General features: G+C 42.8%; 4 protein-coding genes across 9 annotated transcripts; 2 read left to right on the top strand and 2 right to left on the bottom strand.

Moving 5' to 3' along the window:
• The first annotated feature begins 693 nt into the window (after positions 1-693).
• Positions 694-6,927, top strand: LOC139298065 (basal body-orientation factor 1-like). Its single transcript, XM_070920895.1, has 11 exons — positions 694-737; positions 817-1,069; positions 1,150-1,215; positions 2,762-2,905; positions 2,987-3,067; positions 3,174-3,244; positions 3,917-4,061; positions 4,618-5,111; positions 5,322-5,426; positions 6,579-6,650; positions 6,828-6,927. The coding sequence occupies exons 1-11, from the start codon at positions 694-696 to the stop codon at positions 6,925-6,927; spliced, it is 1,575 nt and encodes a 524-aa protein (XP_070776996.1).
• A 370-nt stretch (positions 6,928-7,297) lies between these two features.
• LOC139297583 (methylmalonate-semialdehyde/malonate-semialdehyde dehydrogenase [acylating], mitochondrial-like) lies at positions 7,298-14,556 on the bottom strand. Of its 3 annotated transcripts, none has more exons than XM_070920324.1 (12): positions 14,432-14,556; positions 13,577-13,618; positions 13,411-13,485; positions 12,631-12,792; positions 12,306-12,384; positions 11,359-11,661; positions 10,254-10,375; positions 9,704-9,893; positions 9,024-9,205; positions 8,760-8,939; positions 7,807-7,905; positions 7,298-7,698 (listed from the first exon to the last, which is right to left on the bottom strand). In XM_070920324.1, exons 1-12 carry the CDS (start codon positions 14,468-14,470, stop codon positions 7,594-7,596), a joined length of 1,578 nt encoding a protein of 525 aa, XP_070776425.1. In that variant the 5' UTR covers positions 14,471-14,556; the 3' UTR covers positions 7,298-7,593. The 3 variants fall into 3 exon arrangements, with proteins under 3 accessions (XP_070776425.1, XP_070776427.1, XP_070776426.1); XM_070920326.1 differs by having other exon boundaries at positions 13,580-13,618; XM_070920325.1 differs by having other exon boundaries at positions 13,577-13,605; positions 14,419-14,470.
• A 296-nt stretch (positions 14,557-14,852) lies between these two features.
• Positions 14,853-17,010, top strand: gstz1 (glutathione S-transferase zeta 1). Of its 4 annotated transcripts, none has more exons than XM_070920317.1 (9): positions 14,853-15,035; positions 15,403-15,454; positions 15,543-15,610; positions 15,798-15,878; positions 15,974-16,099; positions 16,208-16,283; positions 16,381-16,433; positions 16,520-16,569; positions 16,799-17,010. In XM_070920317.1, the coding sequence occupies exons 1-9, from the start codon at positions 15,003-15,005 to the stop codon at positions 16,923-16,925; spliced, it is 666 nt and encodes a 221-aa protein (XP_070776418.1). In that variant the 5' UTR covers positions 14,853-15,002; the 3' UTR covers positions 16,926-17,010. The 4 variants fall into 4 exon arrangements, with proteins under 4 accessions (XP_070776418.1, XP_070776419.1, XP_070776422.1 ...); XM_070920318.1 differs by having other exon boundaries at positions 14,861-15,035; positions 15,558-15,610; XM_070920319.1 differs by lacking the exon at positions 14,853-15,035 and adding an exon at positions 15,288-15,305.
• Positions 17,011-17,523: 513 nt separating this feature from the next.
• On the bottom strand, positions 17,524-20,613 carry LOC139297901 (rab9 effector protein with kelch motifs). The gene is made up of 13 exons (XM_070920710.1): positions 20,552-20,613; positions 20,292-20,462; positions 20,082-20,187; positions 19,779-19,901; positions 19,586-19,699; positions 19,335-19,512; positions 19,126-19,248; positions 18,833-19,020; positions 18,546-18,742; positions 18,352-18,443; positions 18,210-18,264; positions 17,857-17,954; positions 17,524-17,753 (listed from the first exon to the last, which is right to left on the bottom strand). Exons 1-13 carry the CDS (start codon positions 20,611-20,613, stop codon positions 17,524-17,526), a joined length of 1,737 nt encoding a protein of 578 aa, XP_070776811.1.
• Positions 20,614-20,685: the final 72 nt, after the last annotated feature.

The raw sequence follows: 20,685 nt of genomic DNA, 5'->3' as shown, positions 1-20,685 counted from the left end.
ACCTACCTGTAGCATCTACCTGTCTATTACATACCTGTACATACATACACAACTCTGTGTACGTATAGATTCACTGTATAGTTATTCCCAATACTCATCTATGCAATTCAAGTCGAGCACCTTGCTACATTAATAATTGCACTGACCATGTTCAGAATATTACCAGTTTATAGTTACCATTTTTGTTATTTATGTTTTCATTATTCGTCTTTTTCTTCGCCATTTTTACTCGACAGTGTCTATCTATCTATCTATCTATCTATCTATCAGTAATACATGAATGAAACTGACGTACATTGTCTGCCAACTTAAAATGCCTCAGAAGGTGACTGAATTAAAACTTTTTCTAAGGATTTCATCGCTAATTAAAAATGTATTTCAGACATAAAGATGATGCCACACCAGATTTTTACACAATACCTTGCAAACAAGCGTGAATAAGGTTGTATGTATTAAACGTACAGTAACGTTAGCTAACGTTAGGTCTGTATAGGTTATCAAATGTCCTGTAGCAGAGAAATTTGACCTTTTCCTCGGCCACAGCGTCGCTATGGCAACAACACTACACAAACACTGCACAACAGCTTCCTCCGTTACCGTTAGCCAAACTGTAAAAATACCGTGCACCGCCTTCTCCTTGTGGTAGCACGAGGTTGTCTGTGTAGTAGTTGTGTAGTTGTTTTTGTAGCAGTGATGCCGAAGAATAAAATCACCAAAGTAAAGAGGACCAAAGCCGGGTAAGTGCGTACGTTTGTACACTTCTTCTTCTGCTGCATTGACGTTAAAACGGAAACTACACTTTGTATTTTGTCACAGGAAAGGAAAGAAAGAAGGCAAGCAGGAGTCAAAGGTGGACAAAGAGTCGGACATCGAGAAGGCCAAGGCCAACGCTTCTCTCTGGGAGCTCAGGGTTCAGGTCACCGACCAGTCGCTCGTGCAGTATCGCGAGGCGTGCCGCAAGTTGGCGCGAGCAAACGAGGAGCTCACCAACCAACTGTACCGCGCGGAGAAAGACACAATCGATATAACTGGCTTTCTGCAGGGACAAAATGCAGCTAAAGAGGAGAAGGTGCGGAGTAGCGTTAGTTTGCAATGTGTGAATGAACTCCATGATCAATCCAGACGTTTTTAACCAGTTTATTTTTACAGATCAATATGCTGCAGAACAGCCTCAAAAGTCAAGCCGCAGTCGCACGTGAAGAGCAAAACAAACTGGTGAGTTCAGCCACAAGAAAAGAAATGAGCTGCGATTTGGCCCACAAAACATGCTCAAGCTAGCATGTTCACAGTAGAATACGGCGCTGCTGTGATTTACTGTGCGCAACTTAAACCTGTAGCATCTCAAAAATGTGCTGCGTTGTGTCTTAACAGCTGTCTTGTGTGTAATTATGTTGACATTTATTATGTAAGAAAACAACAACCAAACAAAGCGACCATAAAACAAAAAAACAAACCCTCACATTCCCGACTTACATGGTCTAATGTTATTTTAATCTATGTCAGTGGCCACAAAAAAAGCACAATTTAAAAGTGCTTGGTGGGGGAAAAGCCAGTCACACTGTTGGTCTTGATGTGTTAACCATACCTCACATGTCACACAGATCCTTACTCGAAAATACCAGTTTAAGTTACATAAGACGCACCAAAGGGACTTATTTTGACTCCTTTTATCCTCGCTGACCTCTGCTGCTTGTAGTTAAGATCAAGCTACCAAATTGACATGACAAAATTCAAGTGGCTTTACTAGACAAAAAAAGGTACAAAAAGACTTTTGCTTCCTTTGCTAGCAGCTGTTTTCCATCTTCCAGCTCTTACTTCATGCTGGTAAAATGGAGTCCAATAAGCTTCTGAGGAGGAAAAAAGAGGCATGGTCTGGACCAACTTGAAACATCCCTATTTTAGACATGTATGGAACTGACACATACATCCAGTTAGGGGGCGGGGGGGATACTGTCATGTGGTTGACTCTATGTGACTTCAAGACATGCTGCTCACAGCTCTTTTACCATTGTGAGGTGATAAAATGCTTCATCTTGAAAACTGACTTAGCTAATGGAAACCACTCCATTAAAGGCACTTAGGGAACATGGTAGCCCTGACGTTAGTCTGAGGAGAGACATGATGAAAGTGTGTTGAGAAATTCAGTTAGCCAATGTGCAGTTTCTGCACAGCATGAGGAAAAGAAAGATGCACGCAACATTAATCACTTTGAACTTTGAACTGGTGGATATTTTTTGACCATTTTATAGATCACATAGAATGAAAATTGCATATGATGCAAACCAACCTGCATAAATTCTGTAGATCAGTGCATTGATGTGGATGATCGTATACAGAGTTATGTGAAGAATAACGATTAGGCCTAAAGTTGTAATCAGATGGTTGATAACCTCTCATTTAGTCGTCATGTACATGTTTGTGGGTGCGTGTTTTGCTAGTCTCTCATGACTTTGGTCATTTTGTCACATTTTTGCTCAGACTGGCTTCTCCACAGTAGCATCTTGAGGTATGTAGCCTGACTGATCTGTGCTGAAAGTTGGTTTGCAAAAGAGTATGGCCTGTGTGAACTTTGGTATAAAAATCTTCGTCCCTGACTGATGCAAGCTGCACTCATGGGAACTTTGCAGCAGCTCTAGTATATAGACGAGTGGGTGCTTCTTTCTTTTTTTTTTCTTTTTTTTTTTTTACAGTTAAGGCACAAAATTTAATATGTAGAATGTTTTTCATTCTGTGCATCTAATTATATGATTGGTTTCAACAGGTTGAAGATTACACAAGTCAAATCAATGAGATGCAGGAACTGTTCAGAAAGAAGTCCAGTGACTTTAACATGATCCAGGATGGAATGAAGAAAATTAAGGAATTTCATAAGAGGAAAACCCAGATGGAGCAGGAGCTCAGTGATGTAAGGGGAAAAAGTTTCCTATTAAAGAGTGGTTGTTGTTTTTGTCATGGATGTTACTTATGACCTTTTTTATTTTTGTAGATGAGAGAAAACATGGATGTTGCTAACAAGGAGCACAGGGAAAACCTAAACAAAATGGAGTACAAATTCTTCAAAGAAAAGGTATTGTCAAGCCTAAAAGAACCACCTAAAAATGATACATTTGGAAGATAATGACTGATATTGTCCCCGGTGGAACATCAAGTGAGTTTCGCACGTTTCCCTGCAGGCTGGCCTGGAGAGGGAAGCTGAGCAAACCATAGCCCTGGGAGTGGAGAGGGCCCACAATGAAGCCGTTGTGTGAGTGTGTTTCCGCTGTCCCTTTTTACAATCTAATTTTATTCTTTAAACTGCTCTTTGATGTGCTCAGAACGCAAAGAAAAAATAATTTACTTACATGAGTGTTTATGTGTATAAATATATATAACTAGAGCTAATGTTATTTTCTGACCACCCTGGTTCGTCACGTTCAGATAGTGTACATCACCGAAGCCAACGATCACATCTTCATCCGCCCCAGGATGTGCTGCAGGGAGGAGAGTTCAAGACCATAGTTTATTACGTTTGAGGCCATAAGATGTACATTTCACCTCTGCTATGTTTAGTTATTTTTTTACAGCTCATAAAACATCAACATTGATACTGGTGTGGTCCTGCTGGTTTGGTCTTTAGTGTCAGTAATTGATTTAATTTTGAACGCACTCAGCTCGTCTTTAAACGTCAAGCACACTGACCCAGTAAATAACATTTTCTGTGTAGGAGAAGAAACTGAGAGCAAAAATGTATGATATGCTCTACAGTATTTCATAAAGCATTTGTTTTATCCTACTTGAAACACTCCATCCAGGTTAAAGTAAATCTTAAATGAGTACAAATAATGTCTGGCATAAAATTCAAGATTCATAGGGATGTGTTCATAATTAGACACATTTCTCTCTTCTTTTTTTTTTGTTTGTCCTGTAAACTATTTAGGCAGTTGGACGATGCCTCGCGCTCTGTATTCAAGGAGAACGTTCGTCTCAATGAAGCGCTGAAATATCACATGAAGGAGGCAGAGGACCTGCAGAAATTGACAAATTCATTGGCTCAGGAAAATGCCTCCCTGGCACTGGACAAGGTTTGTTTGAACCATAGGACAGCAAACAGCAGTGTTACTATTAGGCTCCGGCAGTCCTTGGATAGAGACCATTCATCTCCATAAAGTCATTTACAATCATTTCAGTTATGAAACACTTGACAGATCTGTGCAGAATATACTTCAGGTGGTTTTTCCCTTGTGTTGTTTACTTGTGCTGATCCTGTGTATTTTGCTTGAGGTCCCGCTCCTACCCCCCGCCTCCTCCTCACTACTACCCAGCCTCTCAGTGGTCAGTGGTTGTGGTGAGTTTCCACTGGTGTATGGGTTCAAATTTAGTGGCTTTCCCTTCACAGGTTTCTGGCACCGACTCTTTAAGACAAATAAATACTGGGCACATTAATCTTACCTCTGATGACAGTAAATCAAGGGGACTAAATCCACCGTGTTGAAGCTTTGGCCACTCTCTCAACAGCGCAGGCTAACACACAAACTGTTATCTGTTCTAGCTCTATATTAGCATGAAAATGAAAGAATTTTCCAAAGTTAGCTCAGTGTCATCCATTTTACGGCTCTGCTCTTCTTTCTACTCACCCAGAACACGTATGAATTGAGAGTAAAGAAAAATGCAGCTCAGATGGAAACCCGAAAAGAGGAGCTATCTGAACTGAGGTCCAAGGTAGCCTCCCTGGAGCAGGCCCTAGAGCTAAAAGCTGGGGAACTTGAGCGGGAGAGGAAGAAGGAGAAGGAGAGGACCCTGGTGAGCATCCAGGCCAGCCAGGTAGAGTTTGAGAAGCTGCAGAAAGTGCTTGCCATGCGGGAGAGGGAACTGGGGCACATCAAGCGGCTAGCGAGCACCGTTGTAGAGCAGCGCACAGAGCTGGAGCAGTTCTTCCATGAGGCACTGGCACAGGTGAAGCAGGAGATTAATGCCAGCAGGCTGCAATACAAAAAGGAGGCACTACAGGCTTATCGCTGGAGGATGAGAGAAGCCACAGCAGGAAAGCTGAAGTTCCCACCCATCCGCACCTTTCATAAAAGCCCCCACAGTACCAACTCTGTCCATTCAGACATGGAGGCGGCTGCAAGGTGGTACGTCCACTTCCCATCATTTCCATGACTTGTACAACAACTGTGTGTGTCTTAGTGATATTTTTAAGCGCCAAGTAACTGTCAGCTCATTCAGTGGTCATCAAACCATAACACTCTTTGTGGTTCATCTTAAAACAGTCTATATATGTAGAGGAGGCAGAGAGCGGCAGAGGCTAACATTCATTTTGATTTCATCCACCTGTTTTTAAGGACTCATCAACCAGGCAGCGAAGTTGAAATCTCAGATCTCACTTGGGAGCAGAAGGAACAAGTGATCAGGCTTCTCTTTGCTAAAATGAATGGACAGAGGGAAAGGTAATAAAAACCTCCCAGTAATTGTGTTATGTTTGTCTTAGCGAAAGACTTGATGGTTGCTTGTTTATCGCTCATTGACTTCATCCTAAATAATACTGTGCAATCCACCAGTAATCCCAGAAAATGGACTGAAACCTCTGGATCAATTGCCTCTGAAGAACAAAGTGCAGTGACACCAAGCAGTAGTTCAGGCTGAACCTCTGGTGACTCCTCCCTCTTTTTAATGTTTTAAACAGCCATTTTCTCAGCAGAAGAGGATACCATAAAACATCAGTTAGGCTTCAACCAATTTTCTTTTCCATCCAGCTGCTTAAAAAGAATGAAGAAAGAGTCTGGGCACAATAGTAAAAATAGGCCCAGCCGCAGAGTCGTGTGCTTGGAAACAAACATCTGGTCACGTCGATTTGCTTTCAGCCTATTGGCCCCTCTTCACGTGCACCAGCAGTTTATTTTGTTCTTTGAACACTTGTGGTCAGAGAGCAGCTGGTAACATGATTTTCTGAAAGGAGTGTGCAGGGGATCTGGATGCATATGGCAGGCAAGAGGAGATGTATATTCATGTCAACAGTAGAGCTGCAACAATTAGTTGATTTAGTCCATTAGGCAATCGACAGAAAACTAATGAGCAACTATTTTGATAATTCATTGGTCATTTTTCATGCAAAAAGTAAAAAAATGTGATTGTTCCATGTTCTCAAAACATGGACATTTGCCACATGTCTTGGTCTTGCATTATAAGAAATTTTATATTTTTGGGATTTTGGCTATTGGTCGGCCGAACCAAGACATTTGATGAGGTCATCACATATTGCAATGGGCATTTTTCTAATGTTTTATAGACCAAACGATGAATCGATTCATTGAGAAAATAGAATTGTTAGATGCAGCCCTAGTTAACAGTGGTCTGGCACCTAGTCCAGCAGAATAACACAGAACATTTGGCGACGAGAGAGAGAGAGAGAGACAGAGAGAGAGACAGAGAGAGAGACAGACAGAGACAGCAGCATTCAAGTCCATGTGCATTGTGTTGACCTCGAGTAACCCCTTTCCAAGACAGGCTGCAGGCCTGAGTGAATCCACACCAGTGTGCTAAAACATGGCTTTTCACTATGAGGTTCTGTATTTAACTGCAACTCTGCATTTTCCTGATAGGAAAGCCAGCCAACACCTGGCTTTGTCTGCCTCCTCTGAGAAGAAGAGCCTTATCAACAGCGACGCTGCCGGGTAAGACACTAAAGGAATGTACGAGAATAAAAGTCGTTCCTCATCCTTGCAATTACGAAGCCTGTCCTGATTTATTGGTCCCACATTCCATGTTTAGCTGAAAAAGCATTGGCTGTCAGAACAAGAGTGCCTTCATGTGATTTATCAGACAGTTGCATAATGATGACTGTCTTCCAGAATTAGAGAGGAGCTCACCCCGGCGACCTTCATCACCCAGGCGCCTGAGCCCGTTCTGCCCTCGAACCCAAACAGCCTACCGGATATACACACCACATGACCCTCTGTGTGGCCTCGACATCACACATCACACTCTGGATTGTTTGCTTCTGCTTTGTACTCATCTACACATGATTTGACTGTCAATCATGTGTATAGTAGAATACAAGATGTTTGTTTGTGCTCGTCTTAAATATCTTACCGTGCATGTAGATATGGCTTGTGAGTATTCTCCTTCATACATGAAGCTTGTTTGAATTCTGTCACAATCTATTTAAAGGATCTGTTCAATCAAGACAAACCTACCCTGACCACGAAGTGCTGATACCAAAATATGCACCAGATAATATACAAGATATCTAAACAGGCAATGGATGGTGGGTCAGTGGGATGCAATGCAGTGTGTCCATGGCAATGTTCATTCATGGGGATTAAACACTGCACTGTAGGAGTTTCAATACTGGTGTATTTGAGGAAATGACATTGACCCAGTAACATTGCCTCAGATGTACAGATCGCTTGCATAGTTAAAATCTTGGCCACAGTGGTTTACATTTACAGAGTATCTACACATACACGTCTAATATAAAGGCTTTAAAAGTGGGAGTATTATTTAATAACTTGCATTAATGAACTATTCACATTGAACATACAAGTCTGTTTTATGTGGGGAAAGAAGGGTGTCTGTGTCTTTATCGGACTGAACAGCAGCACTTGGATGGAGTATTTAGCGTCCCATGGTAGGCATGGTAACTGCAGGACTTTTCAAGGTGGCATCTTCAGCTTTCCATTGTGAGGTTACGGTTTTGATCTGTGTGTAGAACTGGATGCCCTGGAGAGAAAAAGATAAAAAAAAAAACATTTACATCAAAACTCTCCGTCTCCCTCTGTGTTTTTCTTACGTCTGTAACAACCGGACGCATTTGTTTGTATTTCATACTTGTTTTCCGTAGAAGTTCATGTCCCCTCTGAAGGATCCTCTTGATCCAGTGAAGGAGAACATGGGCAGCGGAACAGGGATGGGGACATTGACTCCAACCTGCAGAAAACAAGTATTTTCCCTTTCATTTCTCTAAGTGTAAACTTTGTAAAACAATGCCCCAGGATCTGAAATTGCTAGGATGAGTAAGATGAGAGTTGTGGTATATCCATGCTGTTTAAAAAGCAAGCTTACATGATCGCACTAAACAAAGCTCAACCTGCGGCGTATGTTTGCAGTTTAGAAAGCACAGCATGCTCTTATGAAAGGGAGGGAAAAACTAAATAAAACATTTTGTTATGAAGGAAATAGAGGCATGGTATGGTTGGTTTTGAATGTTTGAAACATCGGGAATAAGTTTGGACACTCTACGGCCTTTTGGCGAAGAGGCAGGGAGGGGGAAAAAAAGGAAAAGTAGTTTGTTGCATCGAGGTTTGGAGAGGAGTACAGCACATGGCCTGCACAGCATTCCCCGACATGTGAACAGCAAACACAGGGCATAACTAAGGCTCCACAGGCAGGCAAACAAACAGGGTAAAAGCTGGCCGTATTTATGCTTAAACGTTGAACAGGACCCTAGGAATCCCTTTTGAGTTTAATTTAAGATTTCCCTCCTCGAATGCTGACTGGAAAAATGTTTCTATGTCCCCCTGTTTTCATTTAGCGGAGACACATATTTGCTGAAGCTATTTGTAGTTTGGACTGGTGGGGAAGTGGAGGGAAGGGGGTTGCCAAATGTGTTTATTTTAGGTTGGGGGCAAACAAGGCTATACTTGACATGGAAAATAATTGTTTTTTTAAAGTGAGTGAAGGTTTTCAAACAGAAATGTGATGTGCTCCCTGCTTGAGATGCTGTACAGACATGACAGAGGGATGTGAATGTCTGTACACATTTGGAGGCTGCAGCCACTCACCTGGCCCACGTCCACCTCGTGAGTGTATTTGCGTGCAGTGGCGCCATTTGTGGTGAAGATGGCTGTACCGTTGCCATAGAGGTTCCTGTTGACCATATTGATGGCATCATCCAGAGTGTCTACCTCAAGGACGACTAACACAGGCCCGAAGATCTCCTCAGTGTAGCACTTCATCGCAGGCTGGGAGAGCATAAAAGTGAACAGTTGTTAATGGTACTCGGATGCAAATACACATGTGCACATAAAGATATTAAACCGACGTACTGTGACATTGCCAATGATGGTGGGGCCCACAAAGTTGCCATTCTCGTAACCCTTGACCTTGACGCTTCGGCCATCCAGGAGCAGCTTAGCTCCCTCATCCACACCGCTCTGGATCAGACTGCAGACTCTCTCCTTGGCCTGCGGAGAGATCAGAGGCCCCACGTCTGCACCAGGCTGGTCTCCTAGGAGGGCCCCATAAACAAGCAGCTATAAGGTTACATACTGTGGCACTCGTATGATGTGAGCACATTAAGGGCACTGACATTAAAATGCGTCTTCTACCACAAACACGCAAAAGCCAGGACGAGGGGCACCCTGAGGCACTCCCTCAAAAATGATACTTTCGGGTTTCCTGTGTACTTCACAAATTAGAGTCCATATCACTGCAAACATGGAGGATCATTCTCCATTTTACTCCACATAATCTTCCTTCCTCAAAGGATTTGATGCCTTGAACCGCTATTTAGGTCTGGGCCCGCAGATCTGGCCACAAATTTGCAGCGTAGCTGACTCAACAAGCCCTCGCTCCCAGCTGACTCCAATGTGAAGTTACAACAGGGCAAAAGGCGAGAGGTGTGGTTAGGACGGCGTGGGTGGCCCCTGAGATGGCTAAACTAAAAAGGCCCCCAGGGGGCTCAGGAGAGACCAGAGGTGAAGGGCGGGGTGACGGGGTGCGGTACCTGCGTTCACACGCAGAGCCTTGGAACGCTCCACCAGCTCCGGCAGCCAGCTCCGTGCCTCGCCCACCAGGATGGCTGTGGACAGAGCCATGCAGCGCTGTCCCGCTGCCCCGAACGCTGCACCCACGAGCTGGTTCAGAGTGTTCTCCTTGTTGGCATCAGGCATCACCACACCATGGTTCTTGGCTCCCTACAGTACATAAGAAGTGGTTATCCTTCTGCTGTTTGATCTTCACATTACAGCAACTGGTGAGTCACAAGTGAGAACATAATATTAGGGAATTACATACAAACAGCCTACACATTTTAAAAATCTGTTCCACATTTTAGTCCACATGGGATTGATGGACAAGAATCAAAATAATTAGTTTGGAACATTTATAATTCAATCATTGTTTTGCACCTTGTATCATCTGTACAGCTGGCACTGAGGAGGAGCGATGAAGGTCAAACATACAACAAGAATCTGTTGGCCAATGCTGCCACCTTCTGGACATTTGCAGCAAGTGTCAGACATTACACCCGAGTTGCAGTATCATCTGATACTCACCATGTTGGACTGGACCCTCTTGCCATTTTTAGAGCCCCTCTCGTAAATATACTCCCCAGCTTGGTTTGAGCCAACAAAGCTGATTGCCTTGATGGCCGGATGGTCACAGATGAAATTCACAGCTGTGGCAGAAAGACAGTTATAGAAAGTGTATTAACTTGTACAATATCCTTTCATCAATCACAGTTATCAATAACCACTGATGTTTCAAATACTGTTGGTACTGCATTACAGATTCATATAAAGCATTTTTACAAGTCAATTATATGATTTATAGAACATTTAGCAATTGTCATTTTTATAGATTCTCGTCAGTTATGAAGATGAGCTTGCTCTTTTACACCATTACTAAGTGAGACTTTTTTTTAATTCGTGTGAATTCTGATTCAGCATTCAGCTCACAATGGGCACTCTGGTGGAAGCCAGAGTTTCAAAGTAAAAGCCACGGATGGTAACAGGAGCTTATTAGGCCACAATTTATTCTCCCAAAAGGTCAAGTGTGATGAAGAGGCGCAGACCCACCCTCTAAGATACTGTATTTGAAGCTGTGGACTGTGGTGGAGTTGTGCTACACCTACATATTTTTCTTCTTTCCCCTCTCCAGTCTGGTGAAAGTGGATTTTTTCATGGAACTTGCACTTAGCTGGTGGTGTCTCTCCTCGGTTGGTACAAACAAGGAGCTTAGTGCAATGCTGAATCAGCATTCACTCTATTGTTGTTGTTGCTCTTTATTTTTCTTTATATTTCTTTTTGGGAAATGTATTTGTTTTGATCAGCTACATGTCAGAGGAGGCAAAGCTTTCATACTACACAAAAGGAGAAGATTGTATAAAATCAAGTGACTAGTTAATGATAGATAAATAAATAAATATGATAAATGAATCAAATATTCATCAGTCACTGTGTCACATGACCCAGACCCTGGGATTCTGTATGTTGTGTTATCAAGTAGACATGTCCAGATGTCAGATATCTTCTTCATCTGCCCTAAATCACACAGTTTCATCATATACCCTGCCTTGTATCTACACTGCAGATTAGGTTCAGACACAAAACAGCATGTTCAGACAATCACCGGCTGAAGGTAACAGAGACCAGCTCTTACCAGCGTGTTGGCCGTGGATGATGTTGAGCGTCCCGTCTGGTGCACCGGCATCCTGCAGCATCTTGGCCAGCAGCATGGTGCAGGCTGGCACCCGCTCTGAGGGCTTCAGCAGGTAGGTGTTGCCGCACACCATGCCCATGGGGAACATCCACAGAGGGATCATGGCAGGGAAGTTGAAGGGCGCAATGCCGGCACACACCCCAATGGGCAGGCGGTAGGTGTAGGTGTCCATGTCCTTGGTGATGGAGGGCAGGGTTTCACCGAGCATCAGAGAGGTGATGCTGCAGGCGTGCTCCACAACCTCTGCAAAGAAAAGAAATAAATAGAGCATGCAACACGTAAATTAATTTGTTTTAGTTTCTTTGTTGCAGATGTGTCAAGCTATGAAAGAGCTGTTTATGTCTGGTATATTTATAATCAGCTAATCTGAGTCAGACTGATTATATTTATGGAAGTGATTGGGTATACACAAGCTGTCAGTGTTACTTGTGTGCATGAATGATCAGCTTTACTGAGACAAGTATTAAGTGAAATTTCTACAAACTCAGAGACAGAGGAATTCAGCGGCTTCTTTAATCTATAGGATTATGTCCTTAATTTATATTGATGAGTGTTAACATCTTTTAAAGATAAGATATCCCAATTTTTGAATTACAAATTTTATTGGTGATAGTGGGGAAAGTAAGATACATCTGATATTTTTATGTCAGCCTCAAAAAAAAAACACACTACAATCGTTTAAAGGGCTCATGAGGAGAACCGCCCTTTGTACTGGTTAAGCCAGTTAAATAGATACAGAGCTAGTATAACAGTGCATATGCATATAGTATATCATTAACTATTCTTCTAACCACAAAGTGAGAGCCTGCATAACATGCAAACGTTTACCTATTTGTTGCCCTTTGTAAAGGTATGTGTGTGCACATGTGTGAGTGAGATAAACTTACGCAATCCCCTGAACACATCTCCCTCTGCATCTGCAAGGGTCTTGCCCTGTTCCACCGTGATAGCCTTGGCAAGTTCTTTCTGAAACACAAAATTGACCCTCGTGTCAGTCCTTTGTTTTCAGCTTTAGATTGAATACATTCTAAACTAGAGTTTTAGTATCAAATGTAAACGACAGGCTCTGAACTAATTTGGAACAGTTTAAAAGACAGATTTGCAAAAAAGAGGTCAAATGTGACAACTTCAGAAAAAGAAAAGTTGAACAGTGCTAAATAGTAAACTCTTGTTTTCAGGTGCACCTTATACTTTTCTGACCCTTTGACTTACAATGTTGTCCTTGATAAGCTGCTGATAGCGCAGAAAGATCTGCTGCCGAGCCAAGATGGAGGTCTCGGACCAGGAGTGAAAGGCTCGGGAGCACGAGTCCACAGCGGCCAACATCTCCTCCTGGGTGGCTTTGGGTACGCGAGAGATCACCTCATTGGTAGCCTGCAGAGGAGAAAAGTGAACATTAACACGCTAAAGAAGAAGCTAAATCAGTTTTAATCAGCATGGTCTGTTCAAGTTCACTAAACGTTAGGTAAAAGGTGACTCCTAACAGATGCTTAACTGATATGAGGGCTCTCATACATCTGCTGGTTAGAGTTTATTTGATACAAATGACAAGATTTTCAAGTTAAATCCTCGAGGAAACATTTATGATTGTTATGACGTGTTATCCAACTGTAGCTGAAGTTTAAGTAATATTTCTCATTGGTAATCATAGTTATTTTGGTATTATTTTATCAATATATTTATTTGTTATTGATGTGTTCATACTCAACGAAATATACTGTGAATCTGCTCATATAACAAAGCCAGATACAAATGTCTACATTTGCTATTTTACTATAAGTTAATGTTAATGTAGGATGTTCAACCACAGAAACCAGTTTGTACCCACATGCACAGACCTTAAACATTATGTAACACATAACGGGGTTAAGCAACGCCACAGACTTAAGCCATGTCAGAGATACCAAACCACAGCGTAGCATCATGAAGCGTTCCATCTGCAGCAGGATATACCTGCACTGTTTCTTGATCCAGGCCAGGTGACATACTTACAGGGTTGTGAATATCCAGCCATTCTGAAGTCTTGGATTCAACAAACTTCCCATCAATGAACAGCTTAGTGGTGGGCTGTGAGGAAAGATGATAGCAGGTTGATTATCCATGTATGACATTTGATGTAAAGTGTAATAGCAGACTGTGTAGACTGCTGTCAACTCACCACTGAGGAGGAGTAGCACATGCGGCCAACTTTAAATGGGACCTGAGAAAGAAACACAGCAGGGAGTCTGAAATCCTCAAAGGCAATAAATATTATCTATAACCATCTATCCAAAATCTATAATTAAAGGTTTGATTTACATATTTTTTAAAACACTAATAGAATAGAATAAAATGCCTTTATTGCCATTGCACAATAGAATTTGCTCTGCAGCAAATCTTTTAACATTACACACACCCACACATACATACACGCACCTGCCCGTACAGATAAATAATAATAAAAAGACAATAAAAAAAAAAGATAAAAAAGTAGTAGTAAAAAGAAGTGGCATATCAGAAGCTATTGTACCAAATGCTATTGCACATTATAAAAGATAAGGATGCAAGTTGTATGCAAACACAAAACCAGGTGTTTCCAGCTGCAGCCCGAAGGCCCACAAGATTAATGAGCAACTACAAAGTGTGGAGTTATGAAAAGGGGACAAAGTCAAGCTGACTGGAGGGGACTGAAGGAATAAATGCAGTCCAGCCAGTAGGTGCAAAGTGAGTCTAAAGTTGTCTTAGTGTTTTAAGTCAAATATAATGTACACACAGAGTAGCAGAAGTAGGCCACTTGCTTCATACTATCATCTCTAAGGGGTGGTGCCTTTTCAAAAAGCATACAATCACATAGAAAATCACCCAAATGAAGTTAATCTCATCTGTGAGAAATAAATGAGTGTGTAAAGCAGTCCAGAGGTAAACCTGGCAGCACATGACACCTGGCACTTTGTAAACAATGTGAGCTGTCAAAGCTGCCTGCGTCACTTGCAACTGCGGCGGGTTTTAAAGCTGTGAAACTATTAAATCTCACCTTGGTCTTTAACACCGATCTTAATGCTGTTGTCGCCATGGTGGAAATGTTATTATGTGCAGGCCGACCTGATCTGACCAACTCCTCGTGTAGGACGGTGTCCAGCCGAAGACAACATCCAGCCTTCACCCTCACAGAGCTGTATTACCTGTGGGCGGGCTCCGGGTAAATCTGAGGCTTGCTATTCGCTCCGTGTTCGCACTCCCTTGGAGAACGCGGCCTGATTGGTCCACTGTGGGTGCATTCTGTCCAATCCCTAGTTGAGGTTTTACATAATCCCGCCTTTGCTGTGGAATTCGTCTAATGATTGGATAAAAGAATTGGGCAGTCTTCCATTGACTAGCTGGACGTTACGTAACCCGGAGCTGAACTGTGACCCTAAAGCTGTGCTAGACATCAGAGGAGTTAGCTTCATTCAGGCTCAGTGTGTTTCAGCTGTGTGTACATGACATTATACGCATCGTAGAAGACAGGAAGAGGGACTTGGCTGTGAAATGTGCAGGACATAATCGACGTCTCTTTTAGCAAGCAGCACAGCTTATCCTACAAAATAAATAACACAGCCACAACAATGCACTTGTCCTTAGTAGTTTGCCTCGCCAAGGTACTGTAATAACATTGTTGGCTGTTTGTTAAGTGTGTGTGTGTGGGGGGGGGGGGGGGGTCACGAGGTCGCTAATGTGAACCAGATGAAGCCCAGATGTTGCTTAGTCATGGACCAAAGAGTAGGTAGGAGGGATTTTAGGAACACATCCTATTGGCTGCTGGAGAATGATCGGACTGTTAAACTGTAGAAAAACTGCTTGCAGTAGTTGATTCAGTCTAGTTGAGGGGAAAAGTAGAGCCAAAAAAAGCTATGTCAACCCAAACCAAGGTGAACCAGTGGACACACAACAGTTAAATATGTCAAGGGGAGAATGTGATGTGTTTCCACATGGACTGAACTTTTTCTGTTTGGGTTTTCTTTGTAGCCTGTTCTTCATGGATACTTCAGAAGTTCCTGCTCCTGGAGGGTTCGCATTGGTAAGTCATGCCACAGCATTTGACTACTTAGCTGTTATTTAAAGCATTTTGATGTCAGCAAGATGATGCTTTGCCGTTTGTGCACCAGCTTTTGCTCTTAAAGGTACTGAATATGACCAGGTTCCAGTCAATCTAATCAAAGATGGAGGTCAGCAGGTACAGTATGGATTCACAGGATCCATATCAATGCAAATATGACATACTGTGCATGATCATTAGCATGAGACAGTTAATGTATTCTAAAATCGTACACAATGATGAAATAGGCTGTTATCAGCTGCTACCATCTTAAATGAAAAATGGATGCATATACAGTTTTTAAAATGTTCTCCATGTACTCAAGCTTACACAACAGTACAAGACATTAAACCCCATGCAACAAGTGCCTGCAGTTGAAATCGACGGCATCACCCTCTCTCAGTCAGTGAGTCCCCAAACTCTTCAGCCATGTAATCCTACAAAGCCATATTTTAGTTAACCAACTAGAAAACTACTGAAAATGGTTTCTTGCTCACACAGCTGGCAGTGATCCAGTACATCGACGAGACCAGACCAGGGCCTCGGCTTCTCCCAGCAGACCCAAAGAAACGTGCCCAGGTTCGGATGATAAGCGACCTCATTGCCTCTGGGATACAGCCTCTGCAGGTGAGAACAAATTAAGTGGTTGCCAAGCACAGGTGTGAAATGATACAATAACACTATGTCACAACACATGTAACTTCTACAACATTAATTAATTCCTGGATGCTTCAGAATTTGTACGTGATTCAGAAAATAGGAGCAGAAAAGGTGCAGTGGGCTCAGCACTTCATCGATCGCGGCTTTCAAGGTTGGTGGAAGCTCGTCTCCTCAACCACACATCCAAAGTTATTCTAAGACTCCATCACTCAACTTCCTTTACAACATTATTTATGTTTCTCTTGCAGCTCTTGAGCCCATTCTGAAGCAAACAGCAGGGAAATACTGTGTAGGTGACGAGGTAAGCGCATGATTCTCATATTAAAGCATGACAACAGTGTGATACACAGCAGAAACCTTTCATCTGACTCATTGCTTACCTTTTAGATATCCATGGCTGACATTTGTCTGGTCCCACAAGTCTACAACGCAGAGAGGTATGTAATCAGACCTTCCATTAAAAACTGCAACATAAATACCACATTAATACTCACTCACCCTGAACAAGAAGAGATCAACCTGAATGTCATGGCATTTTGTACTTGATAGAGTTATAGCATGTCTTGCATTTTATTTTTTTCCCACCCGCTATGCCCAAGACCCTGCTGAACTTTAAAGCCCCCTATATAGGGAAGCATGACCCCTCTATGTCTTTAATCTCTACAGGTTCAAAGTGGACGTCGAGCAGTATCCAACTATCAAAAGGTTAAATCAAACCTTAGTTGAGATTGAAGCTTTCAAAGTGAGCCACCCGTCTAACCAACCAGACACGCCTGCTGATCTGCGCGCATAGAACAACAACAACAACAACAACGCAGCAGCTTTTAGAGATGGCCATGCAACTTTGTACATTGTTAAATAAATTGCTTTGGAAATAATTCTAGTTCAGTGCCGTCATTTTAAATAATGAGTACACTTTGAGTTATAAAAATATTTATTAGCATTTTGACTTTATCCATTTGACTTGGTCCAGCACGTAACCTCAAATGCACTCTGACATGTAGGGACAGGACTTAAAGTAATGTGTAAAACATGCAGATCAGAGATTTGTTATGCAAAGTGCACAACCTCTCGGCTCAACCTCAACCTCTCGTGTTTGCAGCATATTGCATGTGCGGAGGAGATACTGATAGTTATTAAAGAGACTCATAAAAAAGTAATGAACCTAAAGCTACAATAGAGTCGAAGGTCCAGAATATAAATCATACAAAAATTATACAAACATGTAAAGACAAATAACCAACGAGAAAAATATCTGATACAGATACATGTACATGGAGATACTGTCATTTTGTCTGTCACATTATCAGGGCAGATCACGGCATCCTCAGCTTTTTAAAAACTGATAAGAAGGCAATTGTTCTGTTTGGATTTCTTCCCCAATGAATCCATCACTTGTCACCGGGAACTTCCACTGTGCACTTGACTGTGTCGTTGTAGAAGGTACCGGAGCAGTCTGACCCCCCAAACACCAGCAACGTGCAGTGGACGCTGACATTTCCGCCCCGTTCACACTCCTCAGCGTCTGTTAGGATCGAGCAGCCCAACTTCATCACGCTGTGTCCCGCACGAGGCTTGGAGCAAAGCAGAGGAGACGCCACGGAGCTCCACATGTTGGTGTCTGAGGAGCACAGCAGCAGTTGTTTATAGACTTAACTGGCTCACACTTTTATTTTATTTACTATATATAAATCAGATGGAAGTGGAACAAATTACATACTCACCAGTGTTGAAGATATGGATGTCCTGCAGGACTCCAATTGCACTGCAACCTCCACTGACTAAAATCCTGTTGTCTGAAACTGGTAGAGCTGCATGGAACCTGTCCACGTACAGAGAAGGGAGTTTTTGTACCATTGTTGTCCTAAATAGTTTTCTACATAATATTTGTACCCTCACACAATATTTCATGTTGAGCTAAAACAAAGCAGAAAGATGGTGTAATTGTGTCACTAGAAATTATATTGTGTTAAAACCCATTAAATTCAAATGCAGTTCTGTCTGTCGAAGAGCACAAAAATACAAAAACAGATCTACATCGATGACATTTCTCAAGGTTGATTAGTCCTGTACTCACCCCCGAGGTAGCGGTGGCATGTTCCCACACTTCACAGCTGTGTACTCCATGAATCCTTACCTCATTAAGAAGAAATTAGATATCAGTTTAAAACCTGGACTCACAATCGTTGCCTAATGCAGTCACCAAATCTTCATCTTACCCAGATCTAGAACGTGGAGATCATTAAGGTACGTAGCAGTCTTACGTCCACCAAAAATGATTAACTTCTGTGACATCAGTGTGGCCGAGTGTCTGTTTGATGCAAACATAAGCACGGGATCAATATTTAAGAAAAATAAACCTGCATTTGGTTGATAGTAAACTCACTGTAGTCGTTTTGAAAAGAAGACTGACCCAAACCGAGGCAGGGGTCTGTCCCCCTCCACAATCGGCTGGTACCAGAGTTCAAACTCTGGGTTGAAGATGTATAGAGCATTACTGCAGGGTTTATCCCCGGAAGAGTGGCTCGGCTGAACTCCACCAAAGACAAAAAGCTCTTTCTTATAAAAGGCTGCAGAGTGATATGCCAAATTTGGAACATTCCCTTTTGCCTAAGGGGGAGTAAATGCACAAAAACAAACCAAATGAAAGCATGTCCTACGCCTCTCCTACAACGTTTTAGAAACTTGTAACAAACCCACAGTGACAAGCTTCCACTTCCAGGTCAGAGTATTGAGGATGTACAGCTCACTGTAGCGCTGACCCTCCCTCAGGCCGCCATAAACGAAGACTGACTTAGAGTCTGGGTCATAGGTCGCAGAGTGTCCTCGAGCACACGGTGGTACGGGTCCAGAAGCAGAGGAGTTCATGGGGAACCAGAAGTCATTGTCTGGGAAGAGGTCAAAAAGGAAAGTAAGTGTGGAAAAAACATCATGGTACCAGCGAGCTTCATGGAAATTGATCAATAAGCAGTACATGACCAACCAACACTGACCCAACTCGAGCTTCCACAGAGAGTCCCTGCAGTAGTTTTGATCTGCCGTCTCCCCCCCGATGAGGATGGCTGTGTCAGGGTCGCTCAGACACATGGTGTGGCTCCAGCGCTTTGATGGACACACTGAAACTAATCATGTTCTCTTGTCAAAAACCCCATTTTGTGCATTTGCATGTGACCACAATGGTTGTAAAGTCTTTGTCTCTGACCTTCTCTGTTTTCATTCTTTATCTGCACGGCCATTTCTTCTTGGCTGTTCATCCTGGACAGCCTCCTTTTCTTGGGGGTTGAAGCCTGGTCTATGTCCTCTGCCAGACTGTCCATGTCCTCGGAGCTCCATGTCAGGTGGCCTCTCTTACTAATAACTGTCCGTCTCGGTGTCTTATCCTTTCAGTATATCACAGAATAGGTTACTCGCCTTACATGCAGACATTAATATATTCTTATGCACGACTCTTACCGTAGGCCAAACTGGGGCTTTATTCCCCATAGTGGAAACACTGGTGTCAATTTTATTCACTTGGATCTCAGCGCAGCAAACACTGTCACCCAAGTGTGAGGAGTTGATGGTTATCTGCAAGGAAGGACGACAACGAAATGTTGCAACACAAGAGTAGAAAGCTGCACAACAATTTTAACCCTACTTATCTCACCGTTTCATTTCCAGTGGTTTGGTGTAACGTGCAAGAGAGGTCAGTGGCATTGTGCTGTTCTGGGAACAGACATTTCCTCTGAACCAGAGGAGTGCTGCTGAAGACGGTGGCTGCATCCTGTGGCTGCTCACAAGACATTTACAAGGACATGTACAAAATGATCCAAGAAGCCCTTTAAATCTGGAATATTTAACTATAATCATCATCAATAAGTACCAATGTCAGGTATATGGGTTACAGTATGTTTTATGGTTGTTTTCCTTATGCTTCCAGTTTATCACTAAACAACTGAAACCCTCCTACCTCTCCGCACACTTTCAGCACAATCTTGCCATAAACTCCTCTCCTGCCTCTCTCTGCTGCCACTGTGACAATGTCAGAGCTCCAGTCACCCTCCCAGGTCAGGCACCTGAGTTTAAAGTCGATTTTTATTTGTATTTTTTTTTTTTTTTTACCAATTTAGACAAGAGTTTATTTGTGTGGAAAGCAGCTAATGCCTTTCCCTCTACATACCTCTCTCGATTTGTCAGGGTGCCAATTTTCTGTGCCGGTATTTCTGCACTGACCAGAACTTCTACTGAGATTGTCGTCTCACTGCACTTCCAGTCTCCCAGACCAAAGATGACCAGCTGCTTGGGGAGAGGCAGCGGGATGTGGACCTGAAAGCACCTTCGGTTGGATTTGCTGCGGAGGGATGAGACCCGGACAACATGTTTGAATCGCTGAGTCAGTGTGAAAACGGCGGTAAACACAGGGTGTCCAGGCAGGCCTACCTAATGAACTGGCGGGGAGCGTCACGCAGGGACCAAAGCACATAAAAATGAAGCCCCCCCATGTTGTTTGAGGTTCACAGCACCAGCAGGCAGCAACGCTTTGGTGCAGCCTGGAGGTCCGGGACGCGCACGTG

The sequence above is a fragment of the Enoplosus armatus genome, chromosome 15 (assembly GCF_043641665.1).
Source record: "Enoplosus armatus isolate fEnoArm2 chromosome 15, fEnoArm2.hap1, whole genome shotgun sequence".
Taxonomy (NCBI): domain Eukaryota; kingdom Metazoa; phylum Chordata; class Actinopteri; order Centrarchiformes; family Enoplosidae; genus Enoplosus; species Enoplosus armatus.
The sequence above is the reverse complement of the archived record's forward strand: the minus strand, read 5'-3'. Positions and strand labels throughout refer to the sequence as shown.